At 37.7% G+C, this 20,274-nt stretch overlaps 1 protein-coding gene across 1 annotated transcript in view; it reads right to left on the bottom strand.

Annotated features, from left to right (window-relative positions):
* The window catches only part of mdga2a (MAM domain containing glycosylphosphatidylinositol anchor 2a), a 195,026-nt gene that overhangs the window by 76,469 nt on the left and 98,283 nt on the right, over positions 1-20,274 (bottom strand). Inside the window, exons 4-6 of the mRNA XM_055044237.1 lie at positions 9,460-9,656; positions 5,197-5,329; positions 4,421-4,690 (exon numbers count right to left, since the gene is read on the bottom strand). Of these exons, the coding sequence (XP_054900212.1) occupies positions 4,421-4,690; positions 5,197-5,329; positions 9,460-9,656 (600 nt within the window). The remainder of the gene's footprint in view (positions 1-4,420; positions 4,691-5,196; positions 5,330-9,459; positions 9,657-20,274) is intronic.

Genomic DNA, 20,274 nt, shown 5'->3' with positions numbered 1-20,274 from the left:
TGACCTGTTCAACCACAGTCAGATAGTTTAAGGTTTTATGACACAGTGGTTTTATAAAAGAGGCAGACCATATTCTGCTGGTCTTCCTTAGAGTGTTTTTTTTAAAACTTGCATTACAAAACCAGATGACTGTGAGCTTTATTATAATTACACTTACAGTTGAACATGAGTGGATTTCAATTTGATGAAACAGCACACTGCAAAATCATAAAATACTACCATGTATTTTTGTCTAGTTTCCAGTACAAATATCTTATTACAATTGTGTTAAAACAAAACTAGCTTAAAAGTAGCTTCTCAGCAAATATAAGAGCTTGTTTTAAGTCACTGAAATTCCAACATTATAAAAAAGGATGAGTTTCATCTGCAGATTCTTTTTTCTTATTTCATGCAGAAAAACATCTTGTTTTCTACATTTTTTTTATTTTTTACTGGTTTGGAGAAAGTTATTTTTCGCAGCACAGGATTTCATTGGAATACATTGGGTTGATTTGAAAAATATCACAATGCTATATATTTAGAGATGAGTTGGACTTGTCTGTCTCTCACCTGTTTAAGGTGCCTTGAGCTGAGATCTGATGCAATGTGGCTCTCTATGAATAAACATATTTGAAATAAATGAGAAGTTTAAATTTAGATATAATTCTACACTTATTTCTGCGCTGCTCTGACATCTGACAGCTCGCCAGCCTAAAAAGAAATCATCCAGAGATCTATCAGGACATGTTAAATCTGTTACTGATGCCAAAAATTCCGCTTCTTTGACAGTTCTTTGTTTGTGTCTAATAAGTAGCCCACCTGACATATAAGTAGAATAAGAGTCTGTTTTCTTAATGACGTTTATGGAGCTCTGTGCATTTTCACTTCGACATCAAAAACTCCTTTCCAGAGAGGTTTCTGTATGCATTATGTCATCTCACTACACCCCTCAGTGACTGTCTACTCAGCTGTTAATGCCAACAAAAGTAACGATTCATCGATGTGGAGAAAATCTCCCCAATTTATGTTTTCTTTTTACTGATCCTTAATTTCCTTCGACACGTATCGATTAATTGTGTCATTTCAGCATCACCTCCCCTCCTACCTCAGCTTACTTTAGTCTCCTTCCCTCTCCTCTTTCCTTTGAGTTAAGTAATGACTTATTGATTTGGAAATACATAGGACACAATATGTTGGAACTTGTTAATTCATCTTTCCGCCTCCTGCGGCATGTTTTTGACATTTAGTTTGACTTTTCGCGCCGAACTGCTCAGCAAAACTAAAGTTGTAGAGTGCTTTCGACGCTGTTAGATCGTGCAAGGTTAACATCACAATGATCAATCAGGAAGGCTTGTACCTTGATTTTGTAGTTATGTAATCCAGGGAGAAATAAGGGAGCCAATATTATATTAATGAAGCCAAACGCTAGCAGCCCGTGTGAAAGGGATCCTTGTTTTTCCTTAAAGCGGCACATGAAAAAAAATCTGTGCCTGCTTATCCTGCTAGACTCTTAGTCAAATGGAATAATGCATATCGGGCCTGTTTAATGTTTAACAGTTTCAACGCTCCAACAGCTTTATTCAGATCTGTCAAATCAGCAAGTGCATATTCAAAAGTCATATATATTTCAAGTCGCTGTGATTTTTTTTGATGATATTCAACAGGATGCCGTGCGAGTGCCATTTTCTGCTCCAGATGTGGGATATTTATTGCAGCGATTGCCAACAGTCAGCACGCTCTGACTTATTTGCTCCCATGTGACACCTGACATCTTCTCTTTGATATAAGCCGCTCAGTTCTTAAGTCCTCGGCTGTGCGGGCACTTTCACAATACTGAGAGGGAGTTTATCTGTGGGTGGGATGAGGGGGTGAGAACGGTGTTGGGAATGATTTGTGAGGGATTTGATTTTCATCCGTCTCACTATATGGCTGCATAAATAAAAGCCTGCAAACAGGCTGAGCACAGAGGCGACCTGATGATGGAGCTGTAGCATAAAGTCTGCGGTGACTGGAGAAAATGGCGTGAAACTTCCATTTGTAGAGCTCGTCTGCTGAGTTGCGATTTAAATAAGCTCATCTGGGTGCGTGAGATTCTCTCTAGAAAGTTAAAATGCTGAACAAAACACGTCTTTTGCCTTAAGGTTCCAGCTTTAATGATATTTTCTTTGTAGGGTTTCTAGAAATTAATGCAGTTTGCGATTCATCTTTTACACAATGGGAAATAAACGCCTAGTCACACACACTTTTCTCTCAAACGTGCCTTGTACCCCTAAACCTTTTCTCATTTTGACAACATATTTTATTAGGATTTTATTGCAAGTGCGTAATCGTAAAGTGGAAGCAAAACATGTTTTAGTTTTAGCAATAAAATGACACACATCTGTATTCTCTCCCTCAGAGTCAATATTATGCAGAACCAACTGTCTTTGTGACTGTAAGTTTTTAGGGTAAGTTTATAAAGGTTTTGCACATCCACAGAAATACATTTTTGCCAATTCTTCATTGAAAAATGGCAGGTATTTGGATCGAATGTAGTGCCTCCGTAAGTAGCAATTATTTAAGTCTTCTCAGTTAGATTCAAGTTTAAAAGACCATTTTGTTGTTGGTCTGGCTGCTTGATTGGGTTCGCTCTCCTGCTGGTGGCGTGAACCTCTTACACTCTAGTTTTTTAGAGCCTCCAATAGGTTTTCCTTAATGGTTGTCCCTGAGTTTCATTAATCTTCCCATCAGCTCTGACCAGCTTCCTCGTCCCTGATGAAGAACAGCATCCCCACAGCATGATGCAGCCATGACTAATGGTTGCTAACACACCTTTGAGGCCCTCACAGAGCAGCTGTATTTACACAGAGTATAAATTACACACAGGTGGACTCTGTTCACTAATTAGGAAGCTGCTGAAGGCTATTAATAAAAATGCAAACCACATTTTCAAATATGAAACTGCTTGAAAACCACATACATCATACTCTGCCGATCTATCACGTAGAATCCCAGAAAAAATACATAAATTCTTTTTTGTTTTGTAGCGGAATAGTTATAGACGTATCGCTACTTTTGCAATGCGGTATTGTAGCTCAGAAGCTGATTACTTTGTGTGATTCTTTGTAAAATTGTGTGCAGTTTACATGGCAAACGTTTTATGGATTGTTGTTAACATGAAGTGCCAGACTCAAAGCTGTTATTGTAAACTGTCACAATAATAAACAGCTTCTTCTCAAGAAACAATGATTATTTCGGTAATGAGCGATCGGCAGGATCTTCTGCTGCTGATGTCATTCAGGTGGAGGAAGCAGGAAAAAATAACATTTTATTCTGATAATGACCAAACAGCCAAAAATGACCTTTGACCTGCTGTTTTCCAGTAAATTGGCACTTCAATCAGTGAATTTAATTAACAGGTTCATGCTTGTTGAGCTCTTCCATCCTGTTTGAGGACTCACCAGTAGCTAAAGCAGTAATGAACACATGTATCTGGAAGGAACTTTTTTACAAGAAGAAGTGCTGAAAAAAACTGAATGGAATAAAATACAAGTAACAAATGGATACTTTACACAAGTCACATTGAGGTGCTCTTTTTACCTTACATTTGATGAGGTAATTGCATACAATTTTCTCCAGCAAGATTATACATCATACCTAATTTTCCCCTGCCTTTGTTGTTAGGTTACCTTTCTGTAAAACCAGATCTTTCTGGTTTTGCAGAACGATCAGTGATCTTTCTGTTTTTGTTGATTTTTGCAGAAAAACGAAAGAAAAAACAAATTATCACACACATACTTATTTTTTTTTAAACAAATATTTTCTAGCTTCCCAGCCACAAGAATTTCTACCAGAACTTCTAAATTAAGGTAATTCATAAAATTTGGAATGTTAAATTTTACCGTTGTACAATTTCCTAATTAGTACAAAATTAAAAAACATTTTTCTATTTATTTTACCCGGCAGACATACTGAAGAAATAAGAGTCCGCATTCCATTCTCCCTGGGCTGCCGTGCCGTGCAGAAGCCAAACTAAACCCATGACTTCCAGATATTGTTCATTTGCTGGAGAAATCAATTAAGTCCTAAAACGTCTTCCTCAATCTTCACTTGTTCACATCTTCAAAGTACAAAAAATGTATGGTGTCTTAATGATTTTGTAAAATGCAATAATAATAAAAGAATAAAAATATTCAACTAGTAAGCTACTCCAGTTTAATTTTAATTTAAGTACTAGCAAAGAGTGCTGTCTGATGGTAAATCATATAAATAATGATATTTAAATCATAATCTTATAGCCAAATTGCGCAAACTTTGCTCTATGTTGAACATTTTGCAACTATTAAACAAGCATGAATGACTTATAGCATCACTTTTCAGCATTGTTTGATGTCCTAATCTGCAGCAACTACCCATTCTGCTTAATGGCTTAGTCATACTTTCAATGACCTTGCTTTCTTACCTCGCACCACAATAGTGGTGGACTTCTTGGCCGGATTTCCCACGTTGTTGCTGGCCACGCAGCTGTAGACCCCGGCTTCGTCCGAGGTGATGGCGGGCAGCGTGAGCGTGCCCCCCTTCACTACGCTTCTCTGTGGCAGGCTGTCGTTGCTGCTGACCCAGGTGAGGATGGGGGGCGGCTCCCCTCCTGTGGTGATGCAGACCAGCGACACGGTCTGACCAGGATTAACCACGATTGGATCCTCCACCAGAAGCTTGATAGACGGAGAAGCTGCAGAAAAAGTACAGTCTCATGTCTACAAGTTGCAATGAATTTATGGAAAGATTTTATTTTATTTAAGGTTTTTTTTAAAAGGCCATAAATCAGAGACGCACCAAGAAACCAGCATTCCACATTAACTAGACAACATTCAAGTTCAAACATAATTAAAAAAATTTTGTTCAGTATTTTACAATGCCAAAAAATTTCAATAATTCATTCAAACTGTGGGAAAGTGAGAGAAAACAAGACTTTTACAAGATAAAAGAAGATGTATATAAACATAAAATAATAAGTAGTGTGCAAAAAATTACTCATCCATGTGTTAAGTTGACTTTATTCCACATAAGGAAACATGAAAAAACAATGGTTAAAGAAAAGATGAGTAAAAATGTGAAGGGAATTAACTAAAGCTATTACAACAGATCTAATCTAAAAGACTTTAAAGCAATCAACGAACAATAAATGAGGTGACAGACAAATAAATATTTAACTAAAAGAATGACCTTGTTCTCTACCTGTCTTATTGGTGAGTCCGAAGATAACGCTGCGGTCAGGAATCCCACACACATTTCGGACAGAGGCTATGCAGCTGTAGTTGGCGTAATCTTGAGGACGCAGGTTCTTCAACTTCAGGATCTTTGTTTCCCCCTGCAGCTCAGACCAAACCAACACTGGTATGCAAATATGTGCAAAAGCATCACCCTAATTAAAAGCAGGAATGCTGCAAAAAATAGATCTGGGGAGGCTATGTGAAAAAGGCCTAGCAGCTCCAGAGTAAGGTCAGCGACATAAATATTTATGAAGCTTTTACAAAGACAAAGGGGGAGAGGAAAAGAGAGCAGAATTCAAGCACATTACTGTTGCGCTGAAATAAGAATGATGCGGATACTTTATTTTAAAAGAAGAAAGAAATTTGTCAGCTCGCCTGCTATCAACGAGAGGATTACTCCACAGAAAAGGCTCCTGCCGGATTTTCACAGCGGAGCTACAGAAATATGCCCGGGCTCAGTAGGGGATCTCTCCACAGAAATGGCTATCTCATTGAGAATATGTGTTTGATTCCAACTGGGCCTGTCAGCCACGAGCCTCGCCCTAAAGGTTAGGATGAGGATGTAAGACCTTTGATCTGGCTGACTCCAGCGTGTGGGTGAAAGGACGAAGAGAGGATTAAAACATGACTCAGACACATGCTGCAGCGGCCCAGAAAATATGGCAATCACTGGTGTCTTTTAGACCCTTTCATATCCAAAAAAACCGAAGAGTGACTTAATTGTGCCGCATTAGCTACGGACCTCACATTCCACACCCTTTCTCTTACTGCCACCTTCCTCTCCTCAGATGTCAGGGGATGAGGGAGGTAGTAATGTAGAAATGGTTAAGGTAGAAATGAAAGGCAGAGAGAGGAAGCTGCAGGGAAGGAAACTTTCTTAATAAAAATAAGGGTCAAATAGATAAATAAATAGAAAGACAAAGTACTTTTTCCAAAAAGTGGACTTGTGAAATGGCTTGTTCAAATTGATGGGAAGTTTGAGCAAAATGGCTCCATCACAGTGGAGAGAAATTGAATGTTGAGTTCTGTGAAAAATGTTCCAGTCTATTTTTCATTTAAGTGTTTAAGTTGAATTTGAGCGAGATGTAAAAACAGTTAAAAAGTTTTTTTCAAGCAGTAGAAACAAGGAAGACTTGTACAACAGTGTTGAAGGGGTGGATTGGGATGGTGGTACCAAAATTTAAGAAAGGGGAACAGAGAGTGATCCAGTTATTAAGGCAGCATACTTCTCGGGCTCTTTGGGAAAGCTCATCAGGGGTCTGGAGAGAGGAGGCTGATTGTCGGACGCAGAATCCAGAAGGAGCAATGTGGCTGAAGGAGTCATGGGAGAATGCTTCTGGACATAAGTTTTGACATTTTAATTTTCAGACAATGCTTTGTTAGGTCTGTGCTGAAAAAAAAAAATCAGCTTAAAATCTTCAGTCCAACATCAGTTGATGCTGAGCTGAGATGACGTTCTACTTTGGTTTCGTAGAAAATTTCGCGAAGACGTCACAGTGTGGGCAGAAAAGCAGGAATGCACCTGGGTCAATTATTTTCCACATTATGGAAATCACACAGGATGATTGTTTTTGTTGCCACACAGTATCTGCAAAAGTGAGTTATAATGAAGGAATTCACTGAAAATTACTTTTTGGAGCTTTGGTAAAAACTAATGAATAAAATTGTATCTTTGATGTTGGATCTATACCAGCTACCAGTCTTGAACATTTTAACAATATGTACAAATATACTTGAGAAATCTAGAATATTTTATTCAAAAATGAGTGAATAAGAAAGAAAATCACTTACAGCAGAACAAAGTAGAGGGTCTCTTCAGTAAACTTACAGCCCTGGGCTGAAGTTTTATTATAGCAACAAGTTCTCTATAGTGAATTTAAAATGCAATATCTGCATGTTTCTAACATCTTTGGGAGTTTAACACATGTGCAACATTGAGGATAATGCAAAGCAAACTGAAGAATAGTTGATGGCAAGAGTTGGAAAAATAAACTTTATAGGAAATCTACTTTCCTGGGTCCTGAACCTGCCTGTGGGACATATTGCTGAAAACATTTTTATGAGCAAATTATTTGTAGTTTAATCAGGTCATATTTGGAGCTGGTCTCACAAACTCCTAATCTCTGGGTTTTAGGTTTTGCTCCAATTTCCAGACCCAATTAGGGTTGTAATAGTGGAGTAATAGGAAGGATGGTGCGCAGATGGGATAAGTGTTGTTTGAGGCCCAGTTGTGCAGCTTCTTCATTCTGCTTCACTCATTCTATTAGTTAATACCCATCTTTCTTCATTTGAGCCAAACATCATTTTCACTTCCTTTTCCTCCCTTTCTTTATTTCCTAAGCCTCTTTTCTGCTCCATTTTTTATTTTTTTTGTTTTTTGTGCAGATTCACATTCTCACTGATGCAGACTTCCAAGTACGGATCAAATCACATTTAACTCAATCTATTGAAAAACTACAATACCTTCACAAGTGATGGAACAATCTCAATCAGCTCTTTGTCGACTGCAGAAAATCCTTTCTGGAACAAAGCTTTTCTGCTTCAGACTGCATAGAAAATACACTTGCTCAACCACTTGCCTGATTGGGATGGAAACCCACATCACAAATATGCATGGAAACCATGAAATCTGGCATTGCTTTTCAGAGGGTTCACTAAGGCAAGTACTCCTGTCCCATTTGTGAGGTTAGTCGGGCAAGAGGTAGACAGATTAAAGGGAAAAAAACTCAAATTACTCCATTTTCATAATCTATGAGATATTCTGCCGATTTGATAGTAATGAACAAAGACTTGCCAATAAGTGTAGTGACAATACAGATTAATGCTCTATGCTTATGACACAATGTTCGTAACCTATTTATTCCTCGTCCACATTTCCGCCTTTCCTTTAGTTTCCAGTTCAATTGTATTGGAATTTCATAGCAAGTAATAATCATAGAAGCCTCTGAAATCGCTTTGTTATGATCAAAACTTATTCTAATGTTTGTGTTTACTGGCACAATCTGTAAACGTACTGTAAACACATTTTGTTCCATATTTGTCTTTTGCGAGTGAAGAAATCAATAACCGCAATGCTTTATGAGCACATAAAGTATCTGCCACAAATACTCTTTCTTGAAAATAGAGATGAATTTCACAGGAAAGACAAAAGCTGAAAAAAACACACTATTTTTTGCCATTATGTATTTCAGCTGTAATAAAAAATGTCGTAACACTAACATGCCTTGGTAAGGATTAGTTATCTTTAAAAATTGTTATCCATATTGACAAAGTATCATTTCTCCCTGCCTGTCAAAAATAATTTTTAGTATATTGCTATTCTATTTTTTGAGAATAAATGCTAAGAAGTATACCAGATTTGTTATGCTATCCATTTAATTTTAGACAGCTTAAGATATAAGCCCAAATAAATACATCTTTTAAACACTCAATATATGCCTTTTTTATTGTGAAATATAAAACAGATTTTAATGAGATGAAATTATCCAAAAATCTTTCAGCAGTGAGGTTATCTCGACTTCTTGACATCTTTGGTGGAACATAAGGAATCTTAAATTCCCAAAAGAAACAAGATATTCATGTACAACATCACTTTTTTTTATGTTTAAAGTTTTTAAAGGAAATATTTTTTAAGCTTGAAAATCCTTTTATCAAACACAATGTGACTGCGACTGCCAAAAATCCTGAAATTCAAGAGTTGGAAATGCTGTTAAAATGTCAAATGCTACCAGCATGGCATCCTAACTAGAATGTACAAAGCAGAAGTCTAAAAACAGAAGGCTGTTATGCACTTGGGGACAAAACACCATCCGAAACTGGAGAAAAGCCTGTGGCAGTTTGTGGTTTCTTCCCACACTTTGTGCTACGTACTGTACAAAGAGGAGCTGTGGGCAGAAAACATTACTAAGGACAAAGCTACAAAAACACGTGTTACCAAAGCTTTCTAAGGAACCTAATCACTGTGATGGGGCGTTCTTTGTTAGGGTTGGAATAATAGAATAGACCGACAATATTAAGAAGCAGAGGAATAAAAGTTGTTAGCAGTTGTTAGCTTGACTATCTAGTTCCAACTGTAGGTAAGGAATGATTACAAAACTACTCACAACTTTAATTAAAAACAAATTAAAACACGAAGAAAAAAAGTCAAGGTTAGAAAAATCTAAAATCTTAACAGTGATCCTTCTGAAATTAGCTTTAAGACAACCACACCACCTTCCCTCTGTCTTACCTGTGTGAAAAACGGCTCATAAATCTCCACACCCTTGTCGGATCCCTGTGTCAAAACTTCCCTCCCACGATGCCAGCTGTAGCGGACGGGCGGATTGGAGTTGGCCACACAGCGCAGGAACACAGTCCTCTCATAGTAGAACTGCTCCTTTGCTTCTCCTATACTCTGGTGAACCGTAATCACCGGGTTATCGAGGTCTGTTGGAGGAGCAGACACACAGCAGAGAAGTCATTTATTGAAGACTTATCTTTGAACTGTGGGAGTTTATTACATTAACACAGAACATGTAGACATGTAAAGATGGGGACCAGGTGGCTTAAGAAGTGTAAAGGCCTTAAAGCATAGGTGTCAAACTCTGGCCCGTGGGCCAAATTTGGCCCGCAATGTAATTATATTTGGCCCGCAAGGCAATTTCAAATTAATATTAGACATTTACATCAGAAAGGAGGAATTACATTTTTATTTAAATTTTATTGAATATATTTAATATTTTATTTCATATATTAAATATATTTTATTTAATATAATAATATGTTTTATTATTATTAGCAACTCAATTTTGCACACCTGCACTTTTAAGTTAGATAAGCTTTGCTTCTTCAATATTTATTGTTATATTAGAACTTGTTTGGGTCCATATTAAAAGATTCATTTGTTCAACCTTGACCCACGACTTTGTTCAATTTAAAGTTTTGGCCCACTGTGTATTTGAGTTTGACACCCCTGCCTTAAAGCAAATGATTGTTTGGGCATAATAAATGCAATCAGCAAGCCTTGAGAAGGAAGGACGTTTAATTTGTATCTGATAGAATATTTCTGTGTGGATGCATGATTGATATATCACAGCCGATTGAAAGCAGTTTAATTCAAAATTGCTGGTATTTCAAAGAGTCAATGATGCCACACACTCAACAGGCCTATAGAATCACAGATACTCTACCATACTTAGACGTGAACACAAGGTGCTTTTCCACGTTTTTAAACTTCGACTCATGTCAGATCAGGTTTGCTGGTGAAAATGTTTTCGTCCTGGCAGTAGTAATAGACTATTCAGCTACAAATTGTTTCTAGCATCAGTAAATACAACTGCGATATCTCACAGCCGACCTCTTGGATTGCCGTTTAAGGCCAAGAAAAAGGATCAGAACTTCCATCACATTACGAGAGACAGCTATCAGCATGCACTTTGGGGTCGATATGAAAAAGAAGGTGAGAGGCCCCACTACTTAAACTACTTAAGTCAATAGGATGCAGCCCAAGGGCACATTGACTGCTCAGTCAAATCGAGCTGCTGCATGCTCCAAGTTGCTCTCCATTTTTAGCTTTAAACAAAGCAGAGAATGACAAACACTGCAGAGAAAATGATGTTTGATGCCCATCACTTCAAAGAACCCTGTTTGGCTGGCCTCGGCTCTGATTTAGAAACTCTGTGATTTGACACATCCATCCAATTCCCGACAGATTTGAGGGGAGGTTTTACCCGAACGCGAGACAGTTGGTTATTTGAGAAAGCGCTTGTGGTTGATTAAATGGATTCAAAGTTAATCATCTTACCCAGCTATCGCATTAAGCCTTGGCAAATGGTGTTCATCATAACCGTGCTGTCTTTTAGCATGCTAATACTTCGTCTTTTAGATTACGTCCATTTGCATGCTCAAAGAACGCGGGGAGCGTGCTGCTTCCCTTTCATCTCCGTCCGAGATGCAATCAGTTTTTAAACACGAGCAAAAAGGCAATAAAGGAAGAGGATGAAAGAAGCTAATGCAAGTTATTCCTCATGCTAAAATTCTAACCGATAAAGCCTGACCTTTTGCATATGAAGGGAGAAAGGAATGAGTGCATTAATGAGTGTGTTACTGTTTCAGCTGCAGAGCAACAAGGTGGATGATTGGACTTGTGGGTGAATATGCATGTGGGAGAGCTTACAGTAAATTAATACACACATCTTTAATCATTATCTGTCTACAAAGGGGGTGGGGGGAGACTATGCGCATACCTCAGGCATTATTAATAGTCAAATTCATTGCTTTTAATTCAGAGGCTTTGCCCCATGCCTGGATTTGCTGGGATCAGTTCCTAATCAAGGTGCCTGTGGGCCGTGATGCTCGGCATCCAGCCTTGGCGCTACAGCCAGGAGAATGCTGATTCCTCAGTTTCATTAAAGGCATGTTCTGCCCTACAGCCCCTTAATCAAAATCTAGCTGCGTTCAATACTTCATCCAGGATCCATTACAGTGTCTCAGGTAAGAGCAATTACCTTTAGGGGGGAGGGTAGGGAGACCTGAGGAGTGACAACATGGGGGAGAAGACAGAGCAATCGCAGGACCATTTCAGACGAGGAGATCGCTCTACGTAAATACACTGATTCATTATAGCGAGAATCCTACATCTTATCAGCGACTCCACCCGCCTCTTGCCCCATCTGTTTCCAGCATCAAACAGTCAATTTACCAACTGTGGCAGAAACGGAGTGATTCATTGACAGCCCTATCTACCTTGGGATATGCGTGTCTTTGAACGCTGGACAGATAGGAGGTTGCAGTGACAAGAGTGAAAGCGTGTTCCCCTGTTAGCGTGCGTCTTGGGTAAGGAGCAGTTTGAGCTATTAATAGGGCCGAAATTATATGCAGGGAGGAAGTGGATGCTAGAAGCATGGAGATAAATATGGAAATATGGAAATGTACAAGCTGGATTAAAATTTGATGAATTTTAAACAAAATTCCACCTCCGACATCAGTCTCTCTCCTATAAGGAGGTTGTGCGTGTATGTGTGTCACTCTTGTGCAATTAGCTTCTTAAGTCACGCTTGACTGATTGTGAAGCTTAAATCCCTGAGCCCAGAGGAAAACTGTGTACGGGCTGCCTGTGCCAGAGTTGTTAGGGTTTGTAATTGCAGGTTTATGGCTTCACAGGCCGGTAAATCTTCCCATGTACGGCTAAACGCTCCAGTGCACTAACCGTTGCATCACTCCTGCTCACCTCTACCAACCATGACAAGTCTCAAATCTCTGAATTCCTCTGATATGAAAACATGGGGGAAGGAGGAGGAAGAGCAGGGTGATACACAGACGTGCAAACGCTCAATGCGATGCTTGTGTGACTCATGGGTGGTCCCGCAAGGCAGGCGCACGAAGAAAGCCGGAGCACTCAGTTTATCACCAATCATTTCCCTCTCCAGTGTGAGAAATCCTTTAAACAAAGCCTGAAGATGATGATACTCCCACCTGATTAGCAGAACTACGTTAGAAGTGTACTAAAGTGTACCAAAGCATTTGTCGGACAAATAGATGAAGGTGATTGGTTTGGATGAAAGACTAAAGAAGGCACTTCATTATCACATCAAACCAAAGCTCAATCCTTTCATGCCCCCCCTTTGCAAAAAAAAAAAAAAAACAGCACCTGTGTGAAAACATGTGCGTTTCTCCACTCCACCGTGAATCCAGAGACCTCTGAGGCTGTCCCTCCCAAGGCGAGTTTGCCTATATTTTCTTAACTTTGATATCTTTCACCCTTTGCACCTGACATGATGAAGTCACCGTCGTAAAGATACCCATCATGCTGTCAGCCGTGAGCGACAGAATCATGCCTCTAATTTCACCTAATGACTGTCCCGGGGAGGCCGGCGGGGGGTTGCTGCTGACCCGAATGACATTTGTGTCTTTCATGAGCAGAAACAGTGCCATTATGTCCCTGACAAGCAAATCGCTTTCATTGTCTTCCAAGGGCAAAAAGAGAAATAGAAGGAGGTAAAGATACAAAACTAACAGAAAAACTTTACAGTGAAGTCCAAAATAATGCATACCCCTGTTTTAATGTGAACCACATGTACAAGTTCAAGACCTGCCTCATCCATTAATGTTGTCCTAAATGTAATGTTTGTTTTCTTCTGTTGTTTACTTTGTCTCTATATCTGATTAATCCAGCCAATAGCACTAATTATCACAGATACCCATATGAAGTGAAGCAGTTGTGAGCCACATTATTGTTCTTTTGCATCTTATTTAATTTGTCTTCTCCACAAGTTTCCTCTAACAGCTGGAATGTTGGAAAATAATTATTTTCAGATCTCCAGTGGAGAGAAAAAGGACCCAAAAGAGTAAATAAGACGCCATGATTCTTAAAAACTAAAACTAGAACCAAATGATTTAGTCTCAGTGGTTGCACTTCATAACTTAAATAAAGTACCTGAAAACTTCGTGGAAAGGTGGAATTTTAATCAAACTTCAGTTTTTTTCCATGCTTTTAAATCACAGTAGAGGAAATGAAAGAGGTTCAAGTTCTGGCTGGAGGAATAATAACAGATTTTTAATGATTAAACCCTGCACTTTTTGCTGCAAAGGAGTTTTATCCACACAGATTCACATTTCTTTCAATTTAAAAATGGTGCATGATATAAAGTCTTGGGGACATTATGTGTAAGACTTGATTTAAATGATATATTTGCACACAAACAATTATTCCTGGTCTATGATTAAATATCAACAGTAGATTGCAAAGATTAAATCTAGATCTAGTTTAAGTTTAAGTACATACCTGGTTCAGGATGAATATCAAAACAATTATGTCCCAGCTGATACCATTTTCTGAGCTATAATTTGATGCTGTTGATCTGATTTGGTCTTTGTTTGTGGTTATAACTGGTGGTGAAGGTAGGGCTGTTGAAAACTGGGAAGTTCTTTAAGTGGAAACATCTTCAGTGTGACAGTCTGAGTTTGGCTGAAATGATCATTGATGACGAGAGAAATTAAAATCAGTAATTATTTTAACTGTGCTATATACTTGGATATAGATTGAATAAAAACAAAAATATATCTATCAATGTGAAAACTATGTTATATTGAGATCATGTACTGATATAAATGTACTCTTAATTAAGGGTAACCCAATATGTATTGGGGGTGTTTAACATCTCAATCCCAGCACAGGTGAGGTACAGAAATTAAAGCTTGACCCAAAAATGAAACAAAATCATTAGGCTCTCTTTCAGTTAATGAAAAGGGCGACATGTCACACTGCAGAAAAATTGACAGAACCAGAGCTGACTGGTCACTTTCCCTGTTAAATACATAGAAAGTGATCCCCTTCTCTGGTAGAGTTTTGACATCATCCACATTTCTTGTATGTGTTCAAAACCTCCACAGCTAAAACCAGATGATGCTGCTATATTAGCATGCTGTAATTTTGTACGTGATACAGTTCATGGCACAGCACCATTAGTGACATATAGTAATGCTTGAAATAGGCCAAATTCCATGGATTACTTATGCAACTCCAAAGATGAAAAGAAATTGATAGAGATTCTGTTTACCGCCCAACAGCTATCATTTTAAATATACTTCTGCAGTTAATCAATCGTCAAAAATGTTGCTATTCAATAGCTGTGCTGAGCATCTGTATTGCCTGTTACAATGAAGCAAATTAAACACTATCTTTTTCAAATCTTTATCCAGGCAGTATTTCACGGGATCTGATACCCAGAGACCTGCTCTGGGCACTGATTGGCTAATTGTTTGTTTTGTGCTGCTCTCGCAAAATTAATTCTGTTTTTAATCAAGGCACCTTTGCTTCACGTCCCAATCTTTGACAATTCAGTCAACTTGGCAGAGTGGATTGATTTTAGGTTGGAGAATACTCAGTGTATTATGCTTTTTAGCAAAATGCCCTTCATGTAAAATCCAACAGTACAGAGCAAATAGACACATTTTATGTGAATAGATAATGAGATCGTCTCTCCTTCCCAAAAGCTTTCAGGATTTACTCAAAACACTGGAAAACATTTCATGTAAAATTTATAACAACTATTTAGTAGTATCATCCTCCCACAAAATAATTGTACTGCAGCTGTGGAGTGTAATACCTGCATGATTAATAAGACCAGTTTTAATTTTATAATCTCATGTTTCGCAAACACCTGTGTTATTGTTTCTCCAACACAAAGACATTTCTATTCTCTAACTTAACAAGAAAAATAAGTATAAAAATATTTTAGAGTTTGAGATTTTTTTTGTGAAAAGCTGCAGTGTTCTTCTTACATGTTCTGATTTTTAACTTCTCAAAATAGAGATCAAATTCTTTAGTGAATTTCTTTTTCTTCAGTTTCTTCAAAGGCTGACAGCTAGAATATCATTAAAGTGCTATTTACATTTGAGAAAGAATTTATGTACAGTGAGTGAGTGGGTGGGTGTAATTTGAAGTAGGCAGCACACAGATTTTTCTTGAAAGAACTTCACCTCAGATGCTTCAATTTAGCTGAAGTGTGAAGGCAATTCCAAGAACAGATAGAGACTTTTCCACATAAAGTACATCTATTGGCTGCAATCACCTATGAAAGACAATTATGTTCAATTGTAAGCCAAAAGAAAAACAAAAAAATGTTGGTATTTAGACAGCAAATGTAACACTCAATGCCTTTTATGCATAATTTATATTTTTTAACACCCATCCTTTCACATTTCTGCTGAAATACATGAATCCAACATATGCTTTACTGTCAGGACATTTGCTTTCTTTCCATCTCTCATACCTTTGGCAACAGTGACCTCTATCTCATGGCCACACTACACAATAACTCCCTTCTGCTGGCTGGATCTACTTAGTGTCAGGCTCTGGCTTCATAGGAGAGTGTGACTACGGTGGAGGATGAATGTCTGCAATATGTCCTCTCTGACGAAGCTGCCTGTGTGGCAGAGATATCACAGCAAACTGAATACCACTCTTGAGCCCACGAGCTGAGAGGAAGCGTCTTTATATGCCGCCGAAGAAGATGAGAGAAAAAGCCGGAACCTTCATCACAGTCACCGTGTGACATTCAAATGAGAGAGGAGGAGAGATTTTGTTTGGTTGAGATAATTGGATACACTGGTAAATGAGAGTGAATGTCACTATTAAATGGAATCGTGTTCAGAAATGTTGCACAAATAGAAGTATTGATATCTTGGTTAAAAATAATTGTTTATTCGATAATCATCAAAACCTTCAAACGTAAACACACCTCTGTCGAAACGTTGTGTTTTTTAATGTGCAAAATGGGACCATGATAAATACTTTTCAACATTTTCCACATATTATGACATATTGTGTGCAATTCTCTTTAAATCAAACAAATGCACTACAGTAAAAGCAATACATAAACACTCCTACATTTATTCTTTGCAGAATCACCTTTTACTTCAGTTATTTATAGTTCATACCTGTCATTTTAGTAAATTTGATTAACCTGAAATATGACTCAGTTGCCCTCGTAGTTGTTTCATTGGCCATTTTTGCTCATTTGCTTTTATTAGCCTAAGCTAGTTTGCAGAGGTTACACAAGATCTTTTTTTTTTACATTCTCAAATAGATTGGGTATTTTAATGGAAGTGTTTGCACTTTGGGAGCTGAGCTATAACAATGCTCTTAAGTTACTTTCTCATTCTGTAATCATTTAATGTATTTGAATGCACAATAATAGCATGATCAAGGAATGTCAATGTAAAATTGACAGTTCTCAATATTTTAACTTTATTATTCACTTCAAAATTCAATTTGAACATTCTTTTTGGAAAAAAAAACATGTTTTTTTAATTTGCACACAGAGTCAAGCAAAGCACTTACAAACACTAAAGAACCTTTTCTGAATGCTCAAATTAGTGAATTTTGGGACTATTGTGTTTTCCCAGCATTTCTTTGTTTCCAAGTCAGTACTGACTTCAAGTTAGGTTACCAAGTGTCATTTCATAGAATATTGTGAAATTACCTCTAATTGTGCACTTCTTTTGTTTTGCTTTTTATGTTTATTTTTCTCAGCACTTGTGTCATGTTAGCTGATTGCTACTCACTGGTGTTCCATTAGCTGATTACCCCTGCCTGTGTAAATTTACTTTAGTTGTCATTTTTCAGCCCTCACAGAACTTTTTTCTAGAGTAAATTACTTTAATAGCAGTCTTTTCCATGAGTCTCTAGCTATTCATTAACAATGGGTTTCCAAGCAAACTGATGGAAAATTGCTTGGAGTGTCTGGTTTAAACAATATACATGTAAGATCAAATAAAATCCAAATTGATGCACAGCCATGCTGTGACTTAGCAAGATTTTGTTCAAATGTTGAACAAAGGAACAAAATATCAAACAAAAGCCTTGCTAATGGTACTTAATAGGACAGTGGATCTCAGGCATTATTCTTATAACCATGTATTTATCAACCATGATAACATGAAATGTATGTGCAGTCAGATTCTAACTCCAAACTTCAATGTGAAATCGATGTAACAATAAATGGAGTCCTCTCTGTCAATTTGTAAAAATGCTTTCAATTGTTCCATAATTACACACTTTTGGATGCACAAGTGGAAATCATAAACCTAAATGAAAAAGTGACATTTTGGAAGGGTTAGGGAAGGATTTAGAAAATAGTAAAACTGATTTCATAGAGCCTGAGTAACATTTTCATATTTTGTTGTTTTCACAAGGACTCAAACCTCAACTTTCAGTCCTTACAAGGACTTAGTGTTTTGTTTTTTATTTTGACACATATTTCGATTAAAATGTATCCATATTGAGCTATTATGTTTAAGATATCTAACACTAGTCATCATTTTGCTAGATTTTATTTTTATGTTGTTCCTACTTGGCTAAAATATTAGCAAAATAAAAAAAGCGTAAAACAATTCAATCATCTATTTTCTAATACACATGAAAAACATACAAAGCTCAAAATTCCTACTGTCATATCCCAAAGATTATGCAATCAAATGTATAGTTATGACATGCATTTAAACACACTGTTGATCTTCATAAGATTGATTTAGAAAGAAAGGCAAACCATCAATAGAACATATTTACAATTAAAAATGTGGATAAAATAAATGTCCCTGGCATTCACCATACATTAACACTAACAGATAATCCACTAAAAAATCTGTGATTTTGGAAATGTCCACATCATAACATGTAATAAAAATGTCCGCTGGCTTATTAGCATCATGTCGTGCGAATGTATTACTCATTACATGCAGAATGCTGTCATTTCTGTGGTTTTGAGCAGAATTCAAATCTAATCATGCTAATAACCAGATCAGTTAGCGTGGGTGAAAACTGGATTTTAATAATCCGTAACAAAGTGGACCTTTCTGACACAGGCTTTTCTGAAGGCTCCTCTTTTTCCCCTCTCTCTATGCCAAAAACATTAACTCAACTGGGCAAGTTGGGCGACGTCTCAGGAAGGCCAGCACACCACCAGTGCCATGTTTGCTGCTTGGCATGCTTTTTTGGAGCCGTGTAACGAGGGCTGAATTATTCATCAAGTATTTCTGCATTTCTGCATTTACTTGCAGTTGCATTTCTAGTGGGAGACGGAGCGAAAGCTAGCGTCTGCTCTCTTTCACTGGAAGATCTTTATCATTTGACAATGTAGAGGCCTCATATTGTTCTGTCAGGAGAAAGTGTAATACTTTAAATCTGTGTGAATGATGCATTCAGGTAACATAATAAAGACCTTCTGGGCTTCAACTGTGATATTGTTTTAAGATCGGAAGCTGCTGGAGCTTCTGAAAATGGCGACAGCTTCACCTTTTTTCAGCTTTTCCGAATCAGCCGTGTTTGGAGATGAAAAGAAGAAAAAAGTCGTGTGTGTGTGCGTGTTCATGTATGTGTGGGAGCACATGGACTTAACATGTGATAAATGGAAGGGCAGACGTCAGCAGCCTCAGTAGAAAGGCTGCAACCCCTCACTTCCTCCTGGTGATGGAAATGGGGAAATAATGAGGCAGAGTTCTGCTCTGTGTGTTTGCGTGTTCCTGTGTGTGTTGGGGGTGAGAAGTAATGAATCTCCTCCTCATCCTTTCCCTTACACAGTGGCTTCTGCCTTTGCCCATCTTTTCTTTAATTCATCTCCCTAGAAAACAAGCAGACCACTGATCTAGCAGCAACGCCTAAAAACTCACCATTAGTGTTGGAGAAAAAGCACCAGGAACGTGACAGAGATCTTTTTCTGAATTCAGCCTAATGACCTTCTTCTTTGTGTGGTCTGGAAAAAGACCACCCGAGGCTGTCTCCCATGAAGGACCATTTATTGGCATTCGATACGTAAAATAAAGGTAAAAAATGAATAAATAAGTAGCACCTCTTCCATTTCTTCTTCACGAAGGACAAGCTGTTTATTTACATTGCACAATTGCAGATAAAAGTGTCCTGTACGTAAGAGGCGCGTTTGTTCTGTCAGGAGTGCGAGACACAGTGTTATACATGAGCGAACCAGCAGAAAAGATTTGAATTGTGAAAATTCATGGTCATTAAGAAAACATTAACGTTTGAAAAGCGTGATTTCAACTAAAACACACATTGATTCAGCGATAATAATAAGTATTGACATTAGTCTGGCCCTAGTTTTCCTCAGTGAAAAAATACATAAAAAAATGATTGCCTTTAAAGAGCAAAATGTCTTTTAAAAACAGCATTTATCACAAGTACTGATTTAGAGTATCAGCAACAGTTCTGCAGATCACACCTGGATCTTCCCTCCATCCAGGTTTGATGTGGGAACGGACTGATGCAGAACAAAAGGTTCAAGTCAACCAGCTGCTGCTTCAGCCTAATACGTAGCAATGATGTAAGAGTCAACATTTGAAATTGAAGGGTTAGAGTTACTCCTGTCTCCTTTTGTTCTGGGACTTCATTTATAAATGCCAATAATGCAAGTTATTGGTCATTTTGTAAATTACTACTCTCTGTGTGGATATACGCTGTCAAAACTATTTCGTAAAAAAAAGTTAAGGACTTTTAAGTCGATAGCCAGAGGTGGTGGCTTTTCTTTTCAATAACTAATGGATATAAAAAAAG

The sequence above is a fragment of the Poeciliopsis prolifica genome, unplaced genomic scaffold (genome assembly GCF_027474105.1).
Source record: "Poeciliopsis prolifica strain line A6 unplaced genomic scaffold, Auburn_PproV2 SCAFFOLD020, whole genome shotgun sequence".
Taxonomy (NCBI): Eukaryota; Metazoa; Chordata; class Actinopteri; order Cyprinodontiformes; family Poeciliidae; genus Poeciliopsis; species Poeciliopsis prolifica.
The sequence above is the reverse complement of the archived record's forward strand: the minus strand, read 5'-3'. Positions and strand labels throughout refer to the sequence as shown.